At 36.6% G+C, this 22380-nt stretch overlaps 1 protein-coding gene across 1 annotated transcript in view; it reads left to right on the forward strand.

Annotated features, from left to right (window-relative positions):
- The first annotated feature begins 218 nt into the window (after nt 1-218).
- nr5a2 (nuclear receptor subfamily 5, group A, member 2) overlaps nt 219-22380 on the forward strand; it is a 188206-nt gene continuing 166044 nt past the window's right edge. The window contains exons 1-3 of the mRNA XM_061976004.2: nt 219-734; nt 2578-2696; nt 9116-9257. Of these exons, the coding sequence (XP_061831988.1) occupies nt 653-734; nt 2578-2696; nt 9116-9257 (343 nt within the window). The 5' untranslated portion in view covers nt 219-652. The remainder of the gene's footprint in view (nt 735-2577; nt 2697-9115; nt 9258-22380) is intronic.

Here is a 22380-nt window from a genome sequence, read left to right on the forward strand (position 1 = left end):
ACCACTAACGGGATCTAACAGCTGAGATTTTTTTTTTTTTTTTTTGGAGCGCTTCAACTTGCAATCACTGACCTGATTGGACCCGGCGGCTGTGACGTCAGAGGAGCGCGGGAGTCCAGGATTGGCGGGAGGGGAGTAAACAAAGCAGCGAGGAGGAGGAGGAGGAGGAGGGGGAGGAAGAGGAGGAGGAGGAAGAGCGCTTCCCACATCTCCAGACAGTCCGGCTTGACGCGCCGAGTCTGACTTTACGCACAAAGCGCGCGCTCGGACTTTGCGGCAAAGACTTAAAGTTGTATTTAATTTTTTTTTTTCAAGTTTTAAGACTTTTATTAGTTCAAACACATTCGGAGCCGCCACCGGGAAACTTATTCCGTCTTGCAAACTGAACGTGCGTCTTGTTTTGTGCGTGCGTAAAATGAGTGCGCTTTTTTTTTTTGTTTTTTTTGGAGTTTTTGAAAAAAATGACCTGTGCTGAGGGAAAACTCGGCGCGTTTCCAGTCCAATAATTGGGAGGACTGCCGACACGGAGCAGAAAGTCACGATTTAAGCTCAAAAAAAAAAAAAAAAAAAAAAAGAGGGACGAGCGTCTCCCTCATCCTAGGGTCTCTGCGCGCCGGAGTGTCCCGCTGAGCTGAGGCCGGGTGGTGCTGACATGCTGCCCAAAGTCGAAACGGACTCGCTGCTACTTTCTCGATCGTATGGGGAACAGGGACACATGCCAAGGAACTTGCAAGGTAAGAACTATTAATTTGCACACCAATATTCCAATTGTTTCTATTATTAAGGATTTTTTTTAATTTATTTTGCACTGCACATTTCTCTGAATGTCAGGTTGCGCTGTCAAACTGATTTTAGGGCCTATACGAAATTGGGTTGAGCTCAGACATATTTGCTCTTTATTTTTATAAAGCTGCAGATTTGTGATCATACAAATATTGCACGTGTTCTTACTTTTCTAAAACGGTTAACTTTTTTGCGCAAACACAAAATGTTATAATAAAGTTTAATTTGCTGATTTTAGCACAAATAATGGAAAAAAAACTTAAATAACATCAACTATATATATTTTTTTATTAAGCAAAATTGTCATATGTTTGGTTGCATTTATTTATTAATTTTTAAATACGAATTAAAAAAAATACCCCTGCAATATCCACCATCAAACCTCGTTAAGAGTCACTTAAAAATTATATTTAAATTGCAAAAAAATAATAAAAATGCCAACATTGCTGCGCGCACACACAAAAAAAATAATAAGTAACACGTTTTACAAGGCAGACAAACTTGTGACACTTCTGCACAAGATAAACTCCACGCTGCGCTCCACATTTAAATAGATAGCCTATATATTCCATATCATATAAGCAGGCAATCAGTTTATGACATGCTGATAAAAAAAAAAAAAAAGTAAAAGGAGTGTCTTGTTATCTTGCTTTCTTTTATTTTTTTATTTTGTTTTACACACGCAGTAAAAACAAGGTAGCTCGGAACACTTTATGTCCCCTTGCAGTGATCATTATTAATATTTGCATTCTGCAAATATGCAATCAAGACAGTTTTTTTTTATGCATTAAAAAAAATGGTTTGCAATATTAACACTGTTGTAAATTATTATAACTATGCGTTACAAAGAATGTATGCAGGCGCATGAGTGGAAGATGCAAAAATGGAAAGAAGGCCTGCAAAAATATAAAAGCGCATTAATAGTGTACATTTATTGCATGTCTCTATTTGCAAGGCAATTCAACTTGTTGCTCAGACCAAACAGAGGAAAGCTAATAATCATATTAATAATCATATTAATAATTATTAATAGTCATTATTCGATATTTTAAAATCAAAAATCTAACAAAGGGAGCACTGAGGCCTTCCACGCACCGGGCACCTAAAAAAAGGCGCAAATTAAAAACCAAGTCTTTTCACTTTTTTTATAACGCTCTTTTTTTTTTATTCTTCTTTGATCGCGGCTGCTTTTATGATTCAAAGCCGTAAATGCTTTTTGCAACTGCCGTAGATGTCATTCGGACTCAGTGCTTGAGTGATGTCACCCATCAGCGAGGTAAATAATTAAATTACCTATATAGCGCAATAAAACAAAATGCTGTAATTGATTTATTTTATTTTTTTAACTAACTTGCATTTTATTTAAAAAAAAAAAATAAAAAAAAATAATACATTGTATCTGCATTAGTGCCATGGGGGGGAAAAAAAACAAAAAAACATATTAATAAAATAAATAAAGCTAATTGGGTCTTAACAAATGGAGGCAATAATCACGTTATGGTGCATGGCGCATATGTGTGTCTCCATTTGTCCGTGGGCGGCAACATCTCCTCCTTAATATCTCTCTTTATAGAGGTATTCCATATTCATGAGCTTTTACTTTCATACTCTTCACTTTTGTTCCACTTCTTTCTGGCCTTCTGATTTGCACCACACAGCTAGTCATTCAGCAGCAGCCACTTGTCTGCAAATCCAATATATATATATACATATATATATTTATATATAGGGGCAGCACACACACGTACACACACACACATACCTCTCAATCAATGTGCATGTGTCCTTTTGCAGCCCCTCAAATAAAAATGATGGACTACTCCTATGACGAAGACCTGGACGAGATGTGTCCCGTGTGTGGAGACAAGGTGTCAGGGTATCACTACGGACTCCTCACCTGTGAGAGCTGCAAGGTTAGTAGTGGACGCTTTTTCCACTTTTTTTCCTTCACAACATTGCTGCAAAAACTGTTGAGTGTGTGTATAATTGTTGCCTATATGTGACCCCTGTGTGTGTGTGTCTATAGAATAAAACCATATAGAGATGTGCATTTGCATGGTTCTGTCCTGTGTACTTATTAAAATGTGTCGTTGCTTTAAATTTGGGGAGTTTTTTGCTAAAAAAAATCATAATTTTCTTGTTTATTAAGACAAGTGAGAGCCAATATGCAAACTTTCCGACTCAGTATAATAATATTTTTGCTTTTGCTCCGTTCGCTGTGCTATTATTTATTAGTCTTGCACATATTAGTTGCTTAAGTACTTGTTTATATTTTGAGTTAAGCCTTAATGTTTATTGTGTACATTGAACAAGCGTTAGTCAATAAAACTGAGTCTAATTCTAATAAATTGTTGCATTATGCATGAAGACCTACTGTTTAATCAAGCTTGTGTGGCCATTATTTCCCTCCCTGGTGTGTGTATGTGTGTGTGTGTGTTGTGACCCCTGTGTGTGTGTCCATAGAATAAAACCATATAGACATGTGCATTTGCATGGTTCTGTCCTGTGTACTTATTAAAGTGTGTCGTTGGTTAAAATTCGGGGAGTTTTTTGATAAAAGATCACAATTTTCTTCTTTATTATGACACGTAAAGTACCGTATTTTTCGGAGTATAAGTCGCACCGGAGTATAAGTCGCACCTGCCAAAAATGCACAGTAAAAAAGGAAAAAACATATATAAGTCGCACTGGAGCCCGGCCAAACTATGAAAAAAACTGCGACTTATAGTCTGAAAAATACGGTAATCAAATCAAGTGAGAGCCAATATGCAAACTTTCCGACTCAGTATAATATAAGTGTTGCTAAGTCATGGTCACATTGTCATTATTTGCTTTTGCTCCGTTTGCTGCGCTATTATTTATCAGCTTTGCACATATTAGTTGCTTAAGTACTTGTTTATATTTTGAGTTAAGCCTTAATGTTTATTGTGTACATTGAACAAGCGTTAGCCAATAAAACTGAGTCTAATTCTAATAAATTGTTGCATTATGCATGAAGACCTACTGTTTAATCAAGCTTGTGTGGCCATTATTTCCCTCCCTGGTATGTGTGTGTGTATAATTGTTGCCTATATGTGACCCCTGTGTGTGTGTCCATAGAATAAAACCATATAGAGATGTGCATTTGCATGGTTCTGTCCTGTGTACTTATTAAAGTGTGTCATTGCTTTAAATTCGGGGAGTTTTTGATAAAAGATCACCATTTTCTTCTTTATTATGACACATAAATAACCGTATTTTTTGGAGTATAAGTCGCACCGGAGTATAAGTCGCACCTGCCGAAAATGCATAGTAAAAAACATATATAAGTCGCACTGGAGCCCGGCCAAACTATGAAAAAAACTGCGACTTATAGTCCGAAAAATACGGTAATCAAATCAAGTGAGAGCCAATATGCAAACTTTCCGACTCAGTATAATATAAGTGTTGCTAAGTCATGGTCACGTCGTCGTCTTTTTGCTTTTTCTCCGTTCGCTGCGCTATTATTTATTAGCTTTGCACATATTAGTTGCTTAAGTACTTGTTTGTATTTTGAGTTAAGCCTTAATGTTTGTTGTTTGCATTGAACAAGCGTTGGCCAATAAAACTGATTTTAATTCTAATAAATTGTTGCAATATGCATTAAGACCTACTGTTTAATCAAGCTTGTGTGGGCATAATTTCCATCCCTGGTGTGTGTATGTGTGTATAATTGTTGCCTATATGTGACCCCTGTGTGTGTGTCCATAGAATAAAACCATATAGAGATGTGCATTTGCATGGTTCTGTCCTGTGTACTTATTAAAGTGTGTCGTTGCTTTAAATTCGGGGAGTTTTTTTGATAAAATATCACAATTTTGTTCTTTATTATGACACGTAAAGTACCGTATTTTTCGGAGAATAAGTCGCACCGGAGTATAAGTCGCACCTGCCGAAAATGCATAGTAAAAAAAGGAAAAAACATATATAAGTCGTACTATGAAAAAAACTGCGACTTATAGTCCGAAAAATACGGTAATAAAATCAAGTGAGAGCCAATATGCAAACTTTCCGACTCAGTATAATATAAGTGTTGCTAAGTCATGGTCACGTCGTCATCTTTTTGCTTTTGCTCCGTTTGCTGCGCTATTATTTATCAGCCTTGCACATATTAGTTGCTTAAGTACTTGTTTATATTTTGAGTTAAGCCTTAATGTTTATTGTGTACATTGAACAAGCGTTAGCCAATAAAACTGATTCTAATTCTAATAAATTGTTGCATTATGCATGAAGACCTACTGTTTAATCAAGCTTGTGTGGGCATAATTTCCATCCCTGGTGTGTGTGTGTGTGTATAATTGTTGCCTATATGTGACCCCTGTGTGTGTGTGTCCATAGAATAAAACCATATAGAGATGTGCATTTGCATGGTTCTGTCCTGTGTACTTATCAAAGTATGTCGTTGCTTTAAAATCAGGGAGTTTTTTGATAAAATATCACAATTTTCTTCTTTATTATGACACGTAAAGTACCGTATTTTTCGGAGTATAAGTCGCACTGGAGTATAAGTCGCACCTGCCGAAAATGCATAGTAAAAAAGGAAAAAACATATATAAGTCGTACTGGAGCCCGGCCAAACTATGAAAAAAACCTGAGACTTATAGTCCGAAAAATACGGTAATCTAATCAAGTGAGAGCCAATATGCAAACTTTCCGACTCAGTATAATATAAGTGTTGCTAAGTCATGGTCACGTCGTCATCTTTTTACTTTTGCTCCGTTCGCTGCGCTATTATATTTTAGCCTTGCACATATTAGTTGCTTAAGTCCTTGTTTATATTTTCAGTTAAGCCTTAATGTTTATTGTTTGCATTGAACAAGCGTTGGCCAATAAAACTGATTTTAATTCTAATAAATTGTTGCAATATGCATGAAGACCTATTGTTTAATCAAGCTTGTGTGGGCATAATTTCCATCCCTGGTGTGTGTATGTGTGTGTGTTGTGACCCCTGTGTGTGTGTCCATAGAATAAAACCATATAGAGATGTGCATTTGCATGGTTCTGTCCTGTGTACTTATCAAAGTGTGTCGTTGCTTTAAATTCGGGGAGTTTTTTGATAAAAAATCATAATTTTCTTGTTTATTAATACACGTAAAGTAATCAAATCAAGTGAGAGCCAATATGCAAACTTTCCGACTCAGTATAAGTGTTGGTAACTCATGGTCACGTCGTCATCTTTTTGCTTTTGCTCCGTTCGCCGCGTTATTATTTATCAGCCTTGCACATATTAGCTGCTTAAATACCTGTTTATATTTTGAGTTAAGCCTTAATGTTTATTGTGTACATTGAACAAGCGTTAGCCAATAAAACTGAGTCTAATTCTAATAAATTGTTGCATTATGTATGAAGACCTACTGTTTAATCAAGCTTGTGTGGCCATTATTTCCCTCCCTGGTGTGTGTGTGTGTGTGTGTGTGTGTGCACAACTTTCATCACAACTTCATTAGCATGAGTCTGAATGGCGAAAGGCTTCCCATACAAAAGTTAATAACGAGGCAGCATGCAGCAAGCTTTATTTTGTCCTATTGCCTCCCTTCATATACAGACATTTTTAACCAAAGGCGAATATCGCTGTGTTAATACGAGTCGGCGTATTGATGCAGTGGCACACACATTTCTTGCCTATGTGGTCATTATTCAAAGCAGATGTTATAGATTGGATTCCGTATTGTAACCTTGAGATGCTATAAGCACTTGCTCGGAGGGAGACGTCAGTGGCATCTGTGCAGCTTCTCAGCCCTCGCAGCTTTTTTAGTCCGCGTGCAGATATTTCTATGAAACGCTGCCTACCCTTGTTGAAACATTAATACTATTGATATTTACCTGCACGAGCCCGCCCCCGTGGATTCGCTCGATAAAGCCAGACTGTCGGTTTGCAGCCGGGCTTTTATATTATTATATTATATTTATTGTATTTGTCGTCAGCTTAATCCGCCTCGTCCCTCTTCTTCGTCGCACTCCATTCACGATGACAACATAGAAAAGAGGGGGGTGGGTGGGGGGGGTTCAAGTGAAAGGAGAGGGGAGCAAAAGGTCAAGATCACGGCACAGAATCAACACCGGCAAATGGAGTTCAAGTTTGTTCATATTTTCAAAGTAAAACCCAACCAGTGCTCTTGAATACAATTTGAAATCTAAATTTCCCTTTCGATGAGGATATTTGCTTAAATGCTTTTTTTTTTTTTTTTTTTTTTTTTTTTTACAATTTTCGGTAACACTTTAGTATGGGGAACATATTCACCATTAATTAGTTGCTTATTAAAGTTAAAAAAAAAAAAAAAAAAAAAGACCTAATTTAGAGTTATTTGGACACTAGGGGAACAAAAACAAGAAAAAATAAAAATAAAAATTAGGCGTATTTTATTTGAACTAAGCAAAATTATCTGCCAATAGAACAAGAAAATTCGGCTTGTCAAGACTTTCCAAAACAAGTAAAATTACGTAACCTCAATGAACCCCAAAATACCTTAAAATACGTATATTCTCACTACTAACAAGTGCACTTTTCTTGGTAGAAAAAAAAAAAAGACCTTTTTGCTCAATATGTTGAAAAATATTCTTAAATTAAGCAAATGCTAGTGCCATTATCTTGACATAATGATATGCTATTTTTTTTCATGCTTGAAGTAAGAAATTATTACTTTGAAAAAGTAGTTTTATACTTGTGAGTGTTGATGACACAGCTTTACATCAGTTGATATTCTAGTTTCAAGCATGTTTTACTCAATATAGCTCATCAAATCTCAGCAACAAGCTGTAATATCTTACTGAGATCATTTAGGACCAAAACACTTAAAACAAGTAAAACACTCTAACATAAAATCTGCTTAGTGAGAAGAATTATCTTATCAGACAGAAAATAAGCAAATATCACCCTTATTTGAGATATTTAATCTTTCTTAGATTTCAGTTTTTGCAGTGTAAGGGTTAGGGTTTGAGTTTGAGTTTATTTGGAACATGCACGCATACAACGTGATGCATCACAATTTCCGGTTTCTCTATTCAACGTGTTCGAAAAGGAGTAGGACGAAGCGGAGCTTTTTTAATCTGACCCCTTTTCCTTTACATAGCAATTGCTAAAACTTTTAACTTCCTGTTCTCAATGTATTCACAATATATTATATAGGTAATAACAATAAAAATAAATAAATAATACTCGGTGAAGTAAGTTACATTTCATATGGTGAGATGAGTAACATTATCTTGAAAATGTTAGGGTTAGGGTTAGGGTTACTAATAAGCAATCATTCTGAGGTTATTTAGGGAAGACTATTAGTTACTGGCTTACTGGTTGTATAATAAGGCCATGCAGAATAAGGCATTAATAAGTACTTAATAATGACTAATTAAGAGGCAATATGTTACTAATTTGCATGTTAATAAGCAACTAATTAATGGTGAATATGTGTTCCCCATACTAAAGTGTTACCCAATTTTCAAACGGTTTGAAACTTGCCTTTTTGTAGCACTTTTTTATTTTTCCACCCAGACTGTCAATTAAATTTGTGAGCAGCAATTTCATTTTTTAAAGGTTATGGATCGAGAATACTTGACTCCCTCCTTCGTAAAGCTTGATTTTTTTTCACCACTTCTGACATAAATTAAGGCCATGAATATCTGTAATTCCAGATCTGGGAATTATGGAAATATTGTGTTTTTTGTGATTTTATAATCAAATGGAAAGTTGAAAAAAATTATAGGCACAGGGACACTATATATATATATATATATATATATATATATATATATATATATATATATACATATATATATATATATATATATATATATATATATATACATATATATATATATATATATATATATATATATATATATATATATATATATATGTATATATATATGTATAATGTGTGTATATATATATATGTATATGTATATATATATATATATATATATATATATGTGCATATATATGTATATATGTATATATATATATATATATACACATATATATACATATATATACATATATATATATATATATATATATATATATATATATATATATATATATATATATACATATATATATATATACATTTATATATATATATATATACATATATACATTTATATATATACATATACATATACATATATATATATATATATATATATATATATATATATATATATATATATATATATATATGTTTTTATTAACTGTGTGAATTAGCTGTGTGTTACATTCAGCCAGTGTGTCTGTGTGTGTGTGTGTGTGTGAATGGGTGCATTACCATCAAATGGCCGGGGTCAAGCGGGTTGACATGTTAATTGGTTCCCTCCGCAGGGCTTCTTCAAGCGCACGGTCCAGAACAACAAGCGCTACACATGTATAGAGAACCAGAGTTGCCAGATTGACAAGACCCAGAGGAAGCGCTGCCCGTACTGCCGCTTTCAAAAGTGCCTCAATGTCGGCATGAAGCTGGAAGGTAAAAGCACCGCACTCAACATTTAGAACATTTCAGCTGCCAGGGTGTCTTGAAACTGCATGTTTTTTTACTAGTGTGTTTAGCTTTATGCACATGCTTCCCTCTTGATGTCTCTGTGTGTGTGTTCTAACAGGATTTAATTTTAATATTATCGGGTTTGAATAATTGAATTGAACCAACCAAGGCTCCAAATGTCGCTAGTTACTGAAAACATAAACAAATGTTAAATGGACGTGAACGTGGCCTAGTGGTTAAAGTGTCCGCCCTGAGATCGGTCGGTGGTGAGTTCAAACCCCGGCCGAGTCATACCAAAGACTATAAAAATGGGACCCATTACCTCCCTGCTTGGCACTCAGCATCAAGGGTTGGAATTGGGGGTTAAATCACCAAAAATAATTCTCGGGCGCAGCCACCGCTGCTGCTCACTGCTCCTCTCACCTCCCAGCGGGTGATCAAGGGTGATGGGTCAAATGCAGAGAATAATTTCGCCACACCTAGTGTGTGTGTGACAATCATTGGCACTTTAACTTTAAGTTTAAATACATAAGTGTGCAAAGTGGGGACCGGGCCCATTCGCAGGCTGCAGCCCGAGTTGTATTGACGAAATAAAATCAAAGAAAGAAACAACAGTAAAACACATGTAATGTAATGAGAAAAAGTTGCTACTTATAAACCCCCGCCCCCCATCTCAGCTGTAAATTCAACATGGCGCTTAGTATTTTTGCATGCACTAAAATAAACTAATAATAGCATGGTTTTGGTTTACACCAGCTTTTTAGAGCACGTGTAAAATATGAATTCGGTTTTTGCATTTTTTAAAAATGGGATTAACATATCTAGAAAAACCCATTTTAATAATTTAAAAAACTTTTTTTTTTTTTTATCAAAAAAGTCCCAGGAAATTCAATATAAAGTGGCCATGAAATGAATTTGAATAATCATATAACCTGTCGTTAATCACTTAAATATGATTATGAATCATTTACTTCAGAGTGTAAAGAGATATTACCGTATTTTTCGGAGTATAAGTCGCTCTGGAGTATAAGTCGCACCGGCCGAAAATGCATAATAAGAAGGAAAAAAACATATATAAGTCGCATTTTGGGGGGAAATTTATTTGATAAAACCCAACACCAAGAATAGACATTTGAAAGGCAATTTTAAAATAAATAAAGAATAGTGAACAACAGGCTGAATAAGTGTACGTTATATGAGGCATAAATAACCAACTGAGAACTTGCCTGGTATGTTAACGTAACATATCATGGTAAGAGTCATTCAAATAACTATAACATATAGAACATGCTATACGTTTACCAAACAATCTGTCACTCCTAATCGCTAAATCCCATGAAATCTTATACGTCTAGTCTCTTACGTGAATGAGCTAAATAATATTATTTGATATTTTACGGTAATGTGTTAATAATTTCACACATAAATCGCTCCTGAGCATAAGTCGCACCCCCGGCCAAACTAGGAAAAAAACTGCGACTTATAGTCCGAAAAATACGGTAGCTGATTCTCGTCGTGTTGTCATTAGTGGAATATACAAATTATGATAATACATTATTGTTATGATCATATTATTATTAGTGCATATCCTGTTGATTAAGAATGCCTCTGTTTAAAAAAAATAAAAAAAAATAAATAAAAATATATATATATATATATATATATATATATGTGCCTCTGTTTTTACCTTTAAGCAAGGGGTCCTTGAACGCACCACAGTTATGGGAAATAATATGCATTTATGACGTCTTTTTTAAAGTATTTTACATATCAAAAAAACATCTTCAAACTTTACAAAACGCCAAATTTGTTTCCATGGTGGCCCCGGTGCCGACGTAAACAAAAAATAAAGTAGCTATTGATGCCTCGGTTTGGTGCCAAATGAACACGGACTCGGCCACCTGCACCGCGTCCTTGACAGTGACAATGATAGCGAGGTGCATTCACGAACCCTGGAATTGTGAGCATCAAACGTCAACACCAACAAGTCGTGTTTATTTTTGGCACATTTTCTATTTTCTTTTTTGCTGCAATAACTATACCAATTTGTTGTGGATTTAATTTCTTATCTGTTTAATTCGTCACTTATTTTCCATTGTATTTATATTATTGAAGTACCGTATTTTCCGCACTATAAGGCGCACCGGATTATAAAGCGCACCGGATTATAAGGCGCACCTTCAATGAATGGTCTATTTTAAAACTTTGTTTATATACAAGGCGCACCGCATTATAAGGCGCATAGAATAGACGCTACAGTAGAGGCTGGGGTTACGTTATGCATCCCGTAGTTGCGAGACCTGTTGTGGCTCAATATTGGTCCATATATAAGGCGCACCTGATTATAAGGCGCACTGTCAGCTTTTGAGAAAATTGGAGGTTTTTAGGTGCGCCTTATAGTGCGGAAAATACGGTAGATACTAGAGATGCGCGGATAGGCAATTATTTCATCCGCAACCGCATCACAAAAGTCGTCAACCATCAGCCATCCACCCGAACTAACATTTAATCAAAACCGCACCCGCCCGCCATCCGCCACCCGCCCGTTGTTATATATCTAATATAGACGATGCAAGGCATTAGTGAGGTTATAAAGCTTTTGCCTGTTAAAGAAAGGAGACTGATCCAATTTAGCAGAGACATTCAATGCGTGCCACGCTGTCACGGCCCAGACGCACACCAGTGCGCAATCATCTGGGAGCCGCGCTGAGCGCACCTCCAAGCACGCTCGCGCCACTCAAACTGCTGCAGGCAGCTGCGTTCTATCTTGTTTTAACATCCTGTGGCACTCTTCTGGGATCACGGCGGACGAAACTGCTCATGCTCAGGGTGTTTGTGGAGATTCGGGGTTTTGCACAAATGTGATGCACCATGTTAGATGTCCCGGTTTTGTGACTGTCGTAGACATAAACAGCTCTTGCAAATCACGTAGCCAGCATTACTATCATCCTGATTTACAACCTCATAAAAACGAGTCCACGTTGAACTTTTCTGGCATTTTTTTCCCCTGGTCTTTAGTATTCCCTTTTTTGGTTTGTCGCGTACCACGTTTGCTGCCGGCGTTGCAATCTCTTTTTTTTTTCTTCTTCTATTGTGGCGTGTTGCAGGTGACTGATGATAAATAATTGCCTGTTTCAAAGAGTGCTGCTCGTTTTTCGTATGTGGGTAACAACATTTAACTATGTATATATATTTCCGAATTGGTTTAACTGCCACCCGCCTGAATCTATTTAAAATCAATTTTTTTTTTTTTCAACCGCCCGACCCGACCCGCGGATAAAATCAAATTTTTTTTTATTTCAACCGCCCGACCCGCGGATAATCCGCGGACTCCGCGGTTGTGTCCGCAAACCGCGCATCTCTAGTAGATACATTTCAAGTCTGTTTAACTTGAATGGCATGGAAGTCCATAAGAATAAAAGGCAAATTCTGTTTTTTTTAAGTATTGGTTCAGGCACCGTTTTAAGCACCGGCACCATTTTAAAAATACCGTTTTGTTACTAGTATCAGTTACTGTCCATACTAACAATATGTTTATTTGAGAGTCAAAACTGCACTTCATCAGAGCTATTTCTAAAGCCACAATAATACAATGGAAGCAAACTAGTACGTCTTTTTTTAAATGGACAATTATTGTCACATTCCGTCTGACCCGGCCCACAGTGCAGGTGTGCCTAATGCTGTGGCCAGGGAGCGGCATTAACGCACACTTGGCGGGGCCCAAGCTGCTTTCACTTTGTACCGCCAGTAATCCATTTACAGTACAAATACATTTATGTACTTCACTTTGCTTATTATGGGGCTTTTATGAGCAACGACTCCATAAAAAAAAAAGGAAAAAAAAGTCATCTAAAAGTTGTGCACATCTGCAGAAGTGAAAAAGCGAACGCCGGCATTCTTTGCTGAGCATCATATTATTTTCAAGATTTGTTGCCTGTTTGCAATTACCAATGCTGAACAGTGGGCGGGAAATAATTATTGCATGGAGTATTTTTTTGACATTTTTTTAACATCCACATAGGTGTTTTATAAACTTTCTTTTAAAATGACAACTTTGTCATTTTCCATTAAATCAAAGTTGAACGCTGCTCAGTAGAGTTCATTCATGCTTTTTGGCATGAAACATATTCTTCCATAATCATTTTAAAATGCGAAGGGTTTAATTCCAAAAATGGACATATCCACAAAAAGGCATTAAGAAAGTTAAATAGCTCCTTTGACAATAAAATTACCCGCCGAAAAAATGTACACACATGAACCGCGGGAGAAATGTGTGTTAACATGTGAAATAAAAGCCTTCTTTCTACCGCTGTGTTGAAAACTAGCAATGCTTATTAGTATGGGAGATGGGGGGGTCAGGGGGAGTTTGGGGGTATCTGGTAGCTGCGATGCACTTAAACCCTGCCAGACAGGGAATAAAAAATACAAAAACTTGGCATGAAGGCAAGAATGGTAATGATGATACTTTTGGCTGGCGAGTTGTACGCCTCTTTGTTTGATTTGAACGCGGCTCATAAGCCCGCTCGACGCAGCTATGCAAAATAGTGACAGGATGACAGGGCAAGAAATAACCCTCCTGTTCAAAGATCATATTAAAAAACGCTCATTGTTTCGTTTTACTCACTAATACCTAATTTTGCGCGTTTCACCCGGATTCTGCAACAACCGCAAATAACAAGATTTGAATTATTTAACAGACAATTGTAATTCTCGAAGTGTCGGTGATGTGTTATTCATTTGGTTATAGCAATTTATAAGCTTAAGTGGGAGCTAGGAGAGTTAAAAAAAAATGTGCTTAACTAAAATCCTCCCAAAGGCTTTTTTTTTCTCCCTTCTACCTGTCTTGAGAAGTGTAATTAATCGGTCTTAATTGTGAATGGCCGAGGGGCATATAGTCCCAGCCTGTCATTTTTCCAGCGGGCCGTGTTTGCTTTGCTCGCTTTGGCGGCAGCTTTGAGCTCGGGGGCACGACGGGCCCCGCAGCGCCGTGTCAAGGGCTCGAAGCTGTAACCACTAAAGCGGTGTTTTTCAACCACGGCACACAGAGATACAGTCTGGTGTGCCGTGGGAGATGATGTAATTTCAGCTATTTGGGTAAAAAATATTTTTTGCAAACCAGTAATTATAATCCGCAAATAAGGTGCCGTTGTTGAGTTTCTGTGCTGTCCAGAGCTCGGCAGAGTAACCGTGTTATTCTCTTCCATATCAGTAGGTGGCAGCAGGTAGCTAATTGCTTTGTAGACGTCGGGAACATGGTTTGTCAGGCAGTGTGCAGGTAAAAAAGGTATCTAATGCTTAAACCAAAAAATAAACAAAAGGTGAGTGCCCCTAAAAAAAAAAGAAAGGCATTGAAGCTTTGGGATGGCTATGCGGAACGAAACAACAACTGAACTGGCTACAAAGTAAAGAAAAACAGAATGCTGGACGACAGCAAAGACTTACACACTGCAAAAAGTCAGTGTTCACAAACAAGAAAAAAAAAAAAAAAAATAGGGGTATTTTACTTGAACTAAGCAAAATTATCTGCCAATAGATGCCATGACTTGGTCCTGGGGCTTAGTTTTTCTAGAAGGCAACGGAAAGTTGGCTCGGGCGAGACGGCAATGAGAGCACATAATTTATTTTTTACACTAATAAAGGACAAAAAAAAAAGTACAAACGAAAAGCGCGCACAGTGACGGAGAAACAACTTGGCTATGAAAACAAATACTTGCACAAAGGCAAAAACTATGAACAACAAAAAACACTAACTGTGGCAATAGTAAACAAAACTTACTTGGCATGGACAAAAAGGAGCAGCGTGAACGATGGACATGAAAAAAGAGTCAGAAATGTGCAGAGCATAAATGTGGGGATGTCACCAGGAAGACAAACTGAAAACAATGAACTTAAATACTGCAGACATGATTAACGAAAACAGGTGCGTGACTCAAAACGTGAAACAGGTGCGTGACGTGACAGGTGAAAACTAATGGGTTGCTAGGGTGACAAACAAGAGTGCACAATGAGTCCAAACGTGGAACAGGTGAAACTAATGGGTAATCATGGAAACAAGACAAGGGAGTGAAAAGCCAGAAACTAAAGAGTCCAATAGCTAAACAAAACATGACTAAAACAAAACATGATTACACAGACATGACAATAGAAGAAGAACATTTGGCTTGTCAAGTCTTAGCTAACTTCAATGGACCCAAAAATACCTTAAAATAAGAATATTCTCACTAATAACAAGTGCACTTTTCTTGGTACAAAAAAAAATATGAGACCTTTTGGCTAAATATGTTGAAAATGTTCTTAAATTAAGTAAACACTAGTGCCATTATCTTGACATAATGACATGCGCTCGGCATTACATTTCTTGAACCCAGCAAACTTATACTAAAAACTATTTTATTGTTCTTAATGGAAAGGCAGCAAGGCAACCGCTTGTTGTTAATTTCACACATAAGTCACTCCTGAGTATAAGTCGCACCCTCGGCCAAACTTTGAAAAAAACTGCGACTTATAGTCCGAAATATACGGTACTTGAGATTCCAGCACAAGTTTGTTTTGTGAAATAACGCATTAAATTAAACTGTGTTTATTTTGCTCATATAACATAGTTACGTAATGTAATGCATGAAGCATTGCACACTGCAAAAAGTCAGTGTTCAAAAACAAAACAAAAAAAATACAAAGATTAGGCGTATTTTATTTGAACTAAGCAAAATTATCTGCCAATAGAACAAGAAAATTTGGCTTGTCAAGACTTTCCGAAACAAGTCAAATTAGCTAACCTCAATGAACCCAAAAATACCTTAAAATAAGTATATTCTCACTAATAACAAGTGCACTTTTCTTGGTACAAAAAAAAAAGAGACCTTTTGGCTAAATATGTTGAAAATTGGTCTTAAATTAAGTAAACGCTAGTGCCATTATCTTGACATAATGATATGCGCTCGGCATTACATTTCTTGAAACCAGCAAACTTATACTAAAAACTACTTTATTGTTCTTAATGGAAAGGCAACAAGGCAACCGCTTGTTGTTAATTTCACACATAAGTCACTCCTGAGTATAAGTCGCACCCTCGGCCAAACTTTGAAAAAAACTGCGACTTATAGTCCGAAAAATACGGTACTTGAGATTCCAGCACAAGTTTGTTTTGTGAAATAACGCATTAAATTAAACTGTGTTTATTTTGCTCATATAACATAGTTACGTAATGTAATGCATGAAGCATTGCACACTGCAAAAAGTCAGTGTTCAAAAACAAAAACAAAAAAATACAAAGATTAGGGGTATTTTATTTGAACTAAGCAAAATTATCTGCCAATAGAACAAGAAAATTTGGCTTGTCAAGACTTTCCGAAACAAGTCAAATTAGCTAACCTCAATGAACCCAAAAATACCTTAAAATAAGTCTATTCTCACTAATAACAAGTGCACTTTTCTTGGTACAAAAAAAAATATGAGACCTTTTGGCTAAATATGTTGAAAATGTTCTTAAATTAAGTAAACACTAGTGCCATTATCTTGACATAATGATATGCGCTCGGCATTACATTTCTTGAAACCAGCAAACTTATACTAAAAACTATTTTATTGTTCTTAATGCAAAGGCAACAAGGCAACCGCTTGTTGTTAATTTCACACATTAGTCACTCCTGAGTATAAGTCGCACCCTCGGCCAAACTTTGAAAAAAACTGCGACTTATAGTCCGAAAAATACGGTACTTGAGATCCAGCACAAGTTTCTTTTGTGAAATAACGCATTAAATTAAACTGTGTTTATTTTGCTCATATAACATAGTTGCATAATGTAATGCATGAAGCATTGCACACTGCAAAAAGTCAGTGTTCACAAACAAGAAAAAAAAATACAAAAATTAGGGGTATTTTACTTGAACTAAGCAAAATTATCTGCCAATAGAAGAAGACAATTTGGCTTGTCAAGACTTTCCAAAACAAGTAAAATTAGCTAACCTCAATGAACCCAAAAATACCTTAAAATAAGTATATTCTCACTAAAAACAAGTGCACTTTTCTTGGTAGAAAAAAAAGAGACCTTTTTGCTCAATATGTTGGAAAAAACTATTAAATTAAGTAAATGCTAGTGCCATTATCTTGACATAATGATATGTGCTCGGCATTACATTTCTTGAAACCAGCAAACTTATACTAAAAGTTAATTTATTGTTCTTAATGGAAAGGCAACAAGGCAACCGCTTGTTACTCTTGGGGTCTCCTAGCCGCTCAGGCAAATCATATGGTCTAAAAATAAATTTTTCCATCGATAACATGACATCATCGCGCCAAGTGCGTGCTCTTTCAGTCAATTAGTGCGCATATATACAGTCCGGCCCCTGGCCAAAAATGTTTTAATTGTAATTTTGAAGAATTCATCTGAATGTGCATGAACTATTTCTGTTCAAAATTGTTAGAAATGTCACATGTTAAATGTTTAAATATTAACTGTCAGTTTACTGTACTGTGCCAACTGTATTACTATATGAGTACGTATTTTCTATTGTTTCATTGAAAATAAAACAGCAAAGTCCATTTGGCCGCCATCTGTTTTAATTATGAGACAAAGTTGTGTCAAAGTCATGATTTTTTTTTCATGCTTGAAATAAGAAATTATTACTTTAAAAAAGTAGTTTTATACTTGTGAGTGTTGATGACACAGCTTTGCATCAGTTGATATTCTAGTTTCAAGCATGTTTTACTCAATATAGGTCATCAAATCTCAGCAACAAGCTGTAATATCTTACTGAGATCATTTAGGACCAAAACCCTTAAAACAAGTAAAACACTCTAACATAAAATCTGCTTAGTGAGAATAATTATCTTATCAGAAAGAAAATAAGCAAATATCACCCTTATTTGAGATATTCAATCTTACTTAGAATTCAGTTTTTGCAGTGTAGCGTGTGGAGCAGAGATGGCGTCCACAAAGTATATCCGTACATGAAATGACAACAATGTCCCCACAATGAAGGATAGCAACAACTGGACTAGTCTCGGTTGCTAAAATAAAGCAGGTGCGCGGAATAGCGCTCAAAGGAAGACATGAAACTGCAACAAGTAAATTACCAACAAAACCGGAAAAGCCACCAAAATAGGAGCACAAGACACTACGCACAAGAAAACACCAAAAAACTCAAAATAAGTCAAGGCGTGATGTGACAGGTCGTGACAGTACTTTGAGACAAGTATAGTTGTTCCATGGTTGGTTATGGTTTAAATTTATATTCAACAACTGCGGCGACAACTTTTTATTGTCAACATCGAGTTCAATTTTTCAATGATTTCTGCTGGTAGTGTGTATTAAAGCACTACTCTACAGGGGGGCTGCTACACCTAAACCTATCCTCTCACACACACTAATCTCCCGAGCTAATGCACGTATTCACGAAAAAGGCCAAAGGAGACGGCCACAGGCGAGAGAATCCACCAAAGGGTGCGTACAGTAATGCTGAAAGAGACGAGAGATGGGTTCATGGTTTGTGTCATGGCATGATACCGCAGCTTGTAGCAATATCTATTCAATTCTATTCTATTCTATTCTATTCAAGGCCTTTAACTAAAATGTTATTTCCTTTGTTCTCGACAAAAGAAAAGTAGTGAGAATATCTCCATGTTAAGAAACTCGACTTTGGTTCCGCCATGATGTCTTGTTAGTAAACACCGACACGCCTCCCCCCGCGCCTCTCCAGTAAAACACACTCAGATCTTATCAGTTTTTAGCCAATACTACATAAAAAAAACCCGTAAAATAACGCAGTAACGCATCATGTAGTAACGGTAACTGAGTTACTGCATATAAAAAATAACGCGTTAGACTATAGTTAGCGCCGAAAATAACAGCGTTACAGTAACGCGTTAGTGCCAACACTGATCGCCACAAAAGCACAACTTCCATCTTGTGCTAACATCGCATTCTTGTCACGCAATGTTGCACCTCTGCCAGAGTTTGATCATTGGCGAAAGAAAAAAAAAAAAAAAGCCACCGAGGTCTCAAACCATTAACAATGAAGTTGATGAAGCGCGCAACATCCGAGTATTCCCCACACCGGTGGGATATTCTAGAAGTTACTTAGATTATACGCTTCACTGATCTGCCTAATGTCTCCTCCACTTTGTGGATCACCATAAAGATGCAGCAAGGCTGCGGGCTGAATATGGAAGCCAAACACCTGCGTGTTGTTAAATTAATGGGTACCTAACCGTGTCAAGAAAAAAAATATGAGCAGATTTATTTAATTTGCAATGACACAATTCCTGCTCTTGGATTGGATCTGGATTGTGTAGGTGAACCTAATAAAGTATATTTTTATCGCATTCAAACCATATGCAAGGCCATAAAGTACATCTGGATTAGTAATATCGCTAACAGAATATATTCCGATGAAATTTGCCATCTTTCCTTTGACCTTTTTTTTTTTAATCTCTTCCCTTTCTGCATCTTCCTCGCTTTGATTCCGTCTCCCATCAGCCAGCGCAGGAAAGCAAGGCAGCTGTCCCATTACTTATGCATAGGTATCATAGGTATTCATGTGTGCACACGGGATAGGGCGCAACCAGGGGCAGAGGCTGGGGGCCCCCGACATGACAAACAGGGTGTCAGCAAGGCTCCGCGGGAATCATTAATATGCTGGCGAGCGACAGGGATCCTCACCTGCGTGCACTTAATATTCCTGTATATTAAACTACCATAAATCAGAGGACATAAGCGCGGAGGGCTGCGTGCAAGTGTGTTTGCATGTTTGTGTGTTTAGGGACAATGTGTGTGGAAGGTATTGGATGGTACTTTAAATATAATAAACAGTAGAATTGGTCGGTTTGTCTATTGACTGACATGCACACTTTTTTGTATATACTGTACTCCTTGCATGTATGTGTTAACTGCATGCAAATGTTTTTATTTATTACTAAAACATATACCGTATTTTTCGGAGTATAAGTCGCACCGGAGTATAAGTCGCACCTGCCGAAAATGCATAATAAAAAAGGAAAAAAACATATATAAGTCGCACTGGAGCCCGGCCAAACTATGAAAAAAACTGAGACTTATAGTCCAAAAAATACGGTAAACATGCACCTGGGGATAGGTTGATTGGCAACACTAACTTGGCCCTAGTGTGTGAATGTGAGTGTGAATGTGTTATCTGTGTTGGCCCTGTGATGAGGTGGCGACTTGTCCAGGGTGTGCCCCGCCTTCCGCCCGAATGCAGTTGGGACGGGCTCCAGCACCCCCCCCCCCCGTGACCCCAAAAAGGGACAAGCGGGAGAAAATGGATGGATGGATGGAAATCAGTCAAGAAAACAAACAAAAGGAAAGCAAGTCGATTGCACGGGGAGCTAAGGCAAAAAACTAGCACTGGAAAGCTTACCGTATTTTTCGGAGTATAAGTCGCACTGGAGTATAAATCGCACCGGCCGAAAATGCATAATAAAGAAGGGAAAAAACATATATAAGTCGCATTTTTGGGGGAAATTTATTTGATAAAACCCAACACCAAGAATAGACATTTGAAAGGCAATTTAAAATAAATAAAGAATAGTGAACAGGCTGAATAAGTGTCTCAGCTGTAAATCCAACATGGCGCTTAGTATTTTTGCATGCACTAAAATAAACTAATGATTGCATGGTTTTGGTTTACACCAGCTTTTTAGAGCACGTGTAAAATATGAATTCGGTTTTTGCCTTTTTTAAAAATGGGATTAACATATCTAGATAAACCCATCTAAATAATAAAAAAAAAAAAAGGGTTTTTTTCTCAAAAAAGTCCCAGGAAATTCAATATAAAGTGGCCATGAAATGAATTTGAATAATCATATAACCTGTCGTTATTCACTTAAATATGATTATAAATCATTTACTTCGGAGTGTAAAGAGCTATTACCGTATTTTTCGGAGTATAAGTCGCTCCGGAGTATAAGTCGCACCGGCCGAAAATGCATGATAAAGAAGGAAAAAAACATATATAAGTCGCATTTTTTGGGGAAATTTATTTGATAAAACCCAACACCAAGAATAAACATTTGAAAGGCAATTTAAAATAAATAAAGAATAGTGAACAACAGGCTGAATAAGTGTACGTTATATGAGGCATAAATAACCAACTGAGAACGTGCCTGGTATGTTAACGTAACATATTATAGTAAGAGTCATTCAAATAACTATAACATACAGAACATGCTATACGTTTACCAAACAATCTGTCACTCCTAATCGATAAATCCCATGAAATCTTATACGCCTAGTCTCTTCCGTGAAAGAGCTAAATAATATTATTTTATACTTTATGGTAATGTGTTAATAATTTCACACATAAGTCGCTCCTGAGTATAAGTCGCACCCCCGGGCAAACTATGAAAAAAAACCTGCGACTTATAGTCCGAAAAATACGGTAATCGTATTGTGTCTGTAGTTAACACATAATTAATCGCGATTTTTGTCGTTAATCGGTGATTATCAACCTTAGACAGTTTTAATAATGTCAACATGGGACTTGACAATTTGTTTCATGCAAATGTTTATTAAATATTAGGGGTGTCAAATTTTTTTAGAATTAATCGAGATTGTTATTTGTAATTCAAAAAAATCGCAATCGATTTTTTTTTTTCTTTTTAAATCTGTCCTGTCCAGGCACTCAAGAAAATCATATAGTTGATGTAGATGCCCATATCTGCTGTACAGATTCACTTTAGAAAAGAGAAGTGTTGGATACTTCTCCTATTGCCTTATTTGTGTCACGACTTGGTCCTGGGGTTTAGTTTTTCTCGAAGGCAACGGAAAGTTGGCTCGGGCGAGACGGGAATGAAGTTACATTTTTATTTAAACACTATAAATACAAAACAAGGAAGTAAACAAAAGGCGCGCACAATGGCGGAGAATAAACTATGAAACCAAACACTTGCACAAAGGCAAAAACCAAGAACAACAAAAAACACTAACTGTGGCAATAATAAACAAAACTTACTTGGCATGGACAAAAATGAGCAGCGTGAACGATGGACTTGAAAAAAGAGTCAGAAATGTGCCGAGAATAAATGTGGGGATGTCACCAGAAAGACAAACTGAAAAACAATGAACTTAAATACTACAGACATGATTAACGAA

This window comes from Nerophis lumbriciformis, linkage group LG14, assembly GCF_033978685.3.
Source record: "Nerophis lumbriciformis linkage group LG14, RoL_Nlum_v2.1, whole genome shotgun sequence".
Classification (NCBI taxonomy): Eukaryota; Metazoa; Chordata; class Actinopteri; order Syngnathiformes; family Syngnathidae; genus Nerophis; species Nerophis lumbriciformis.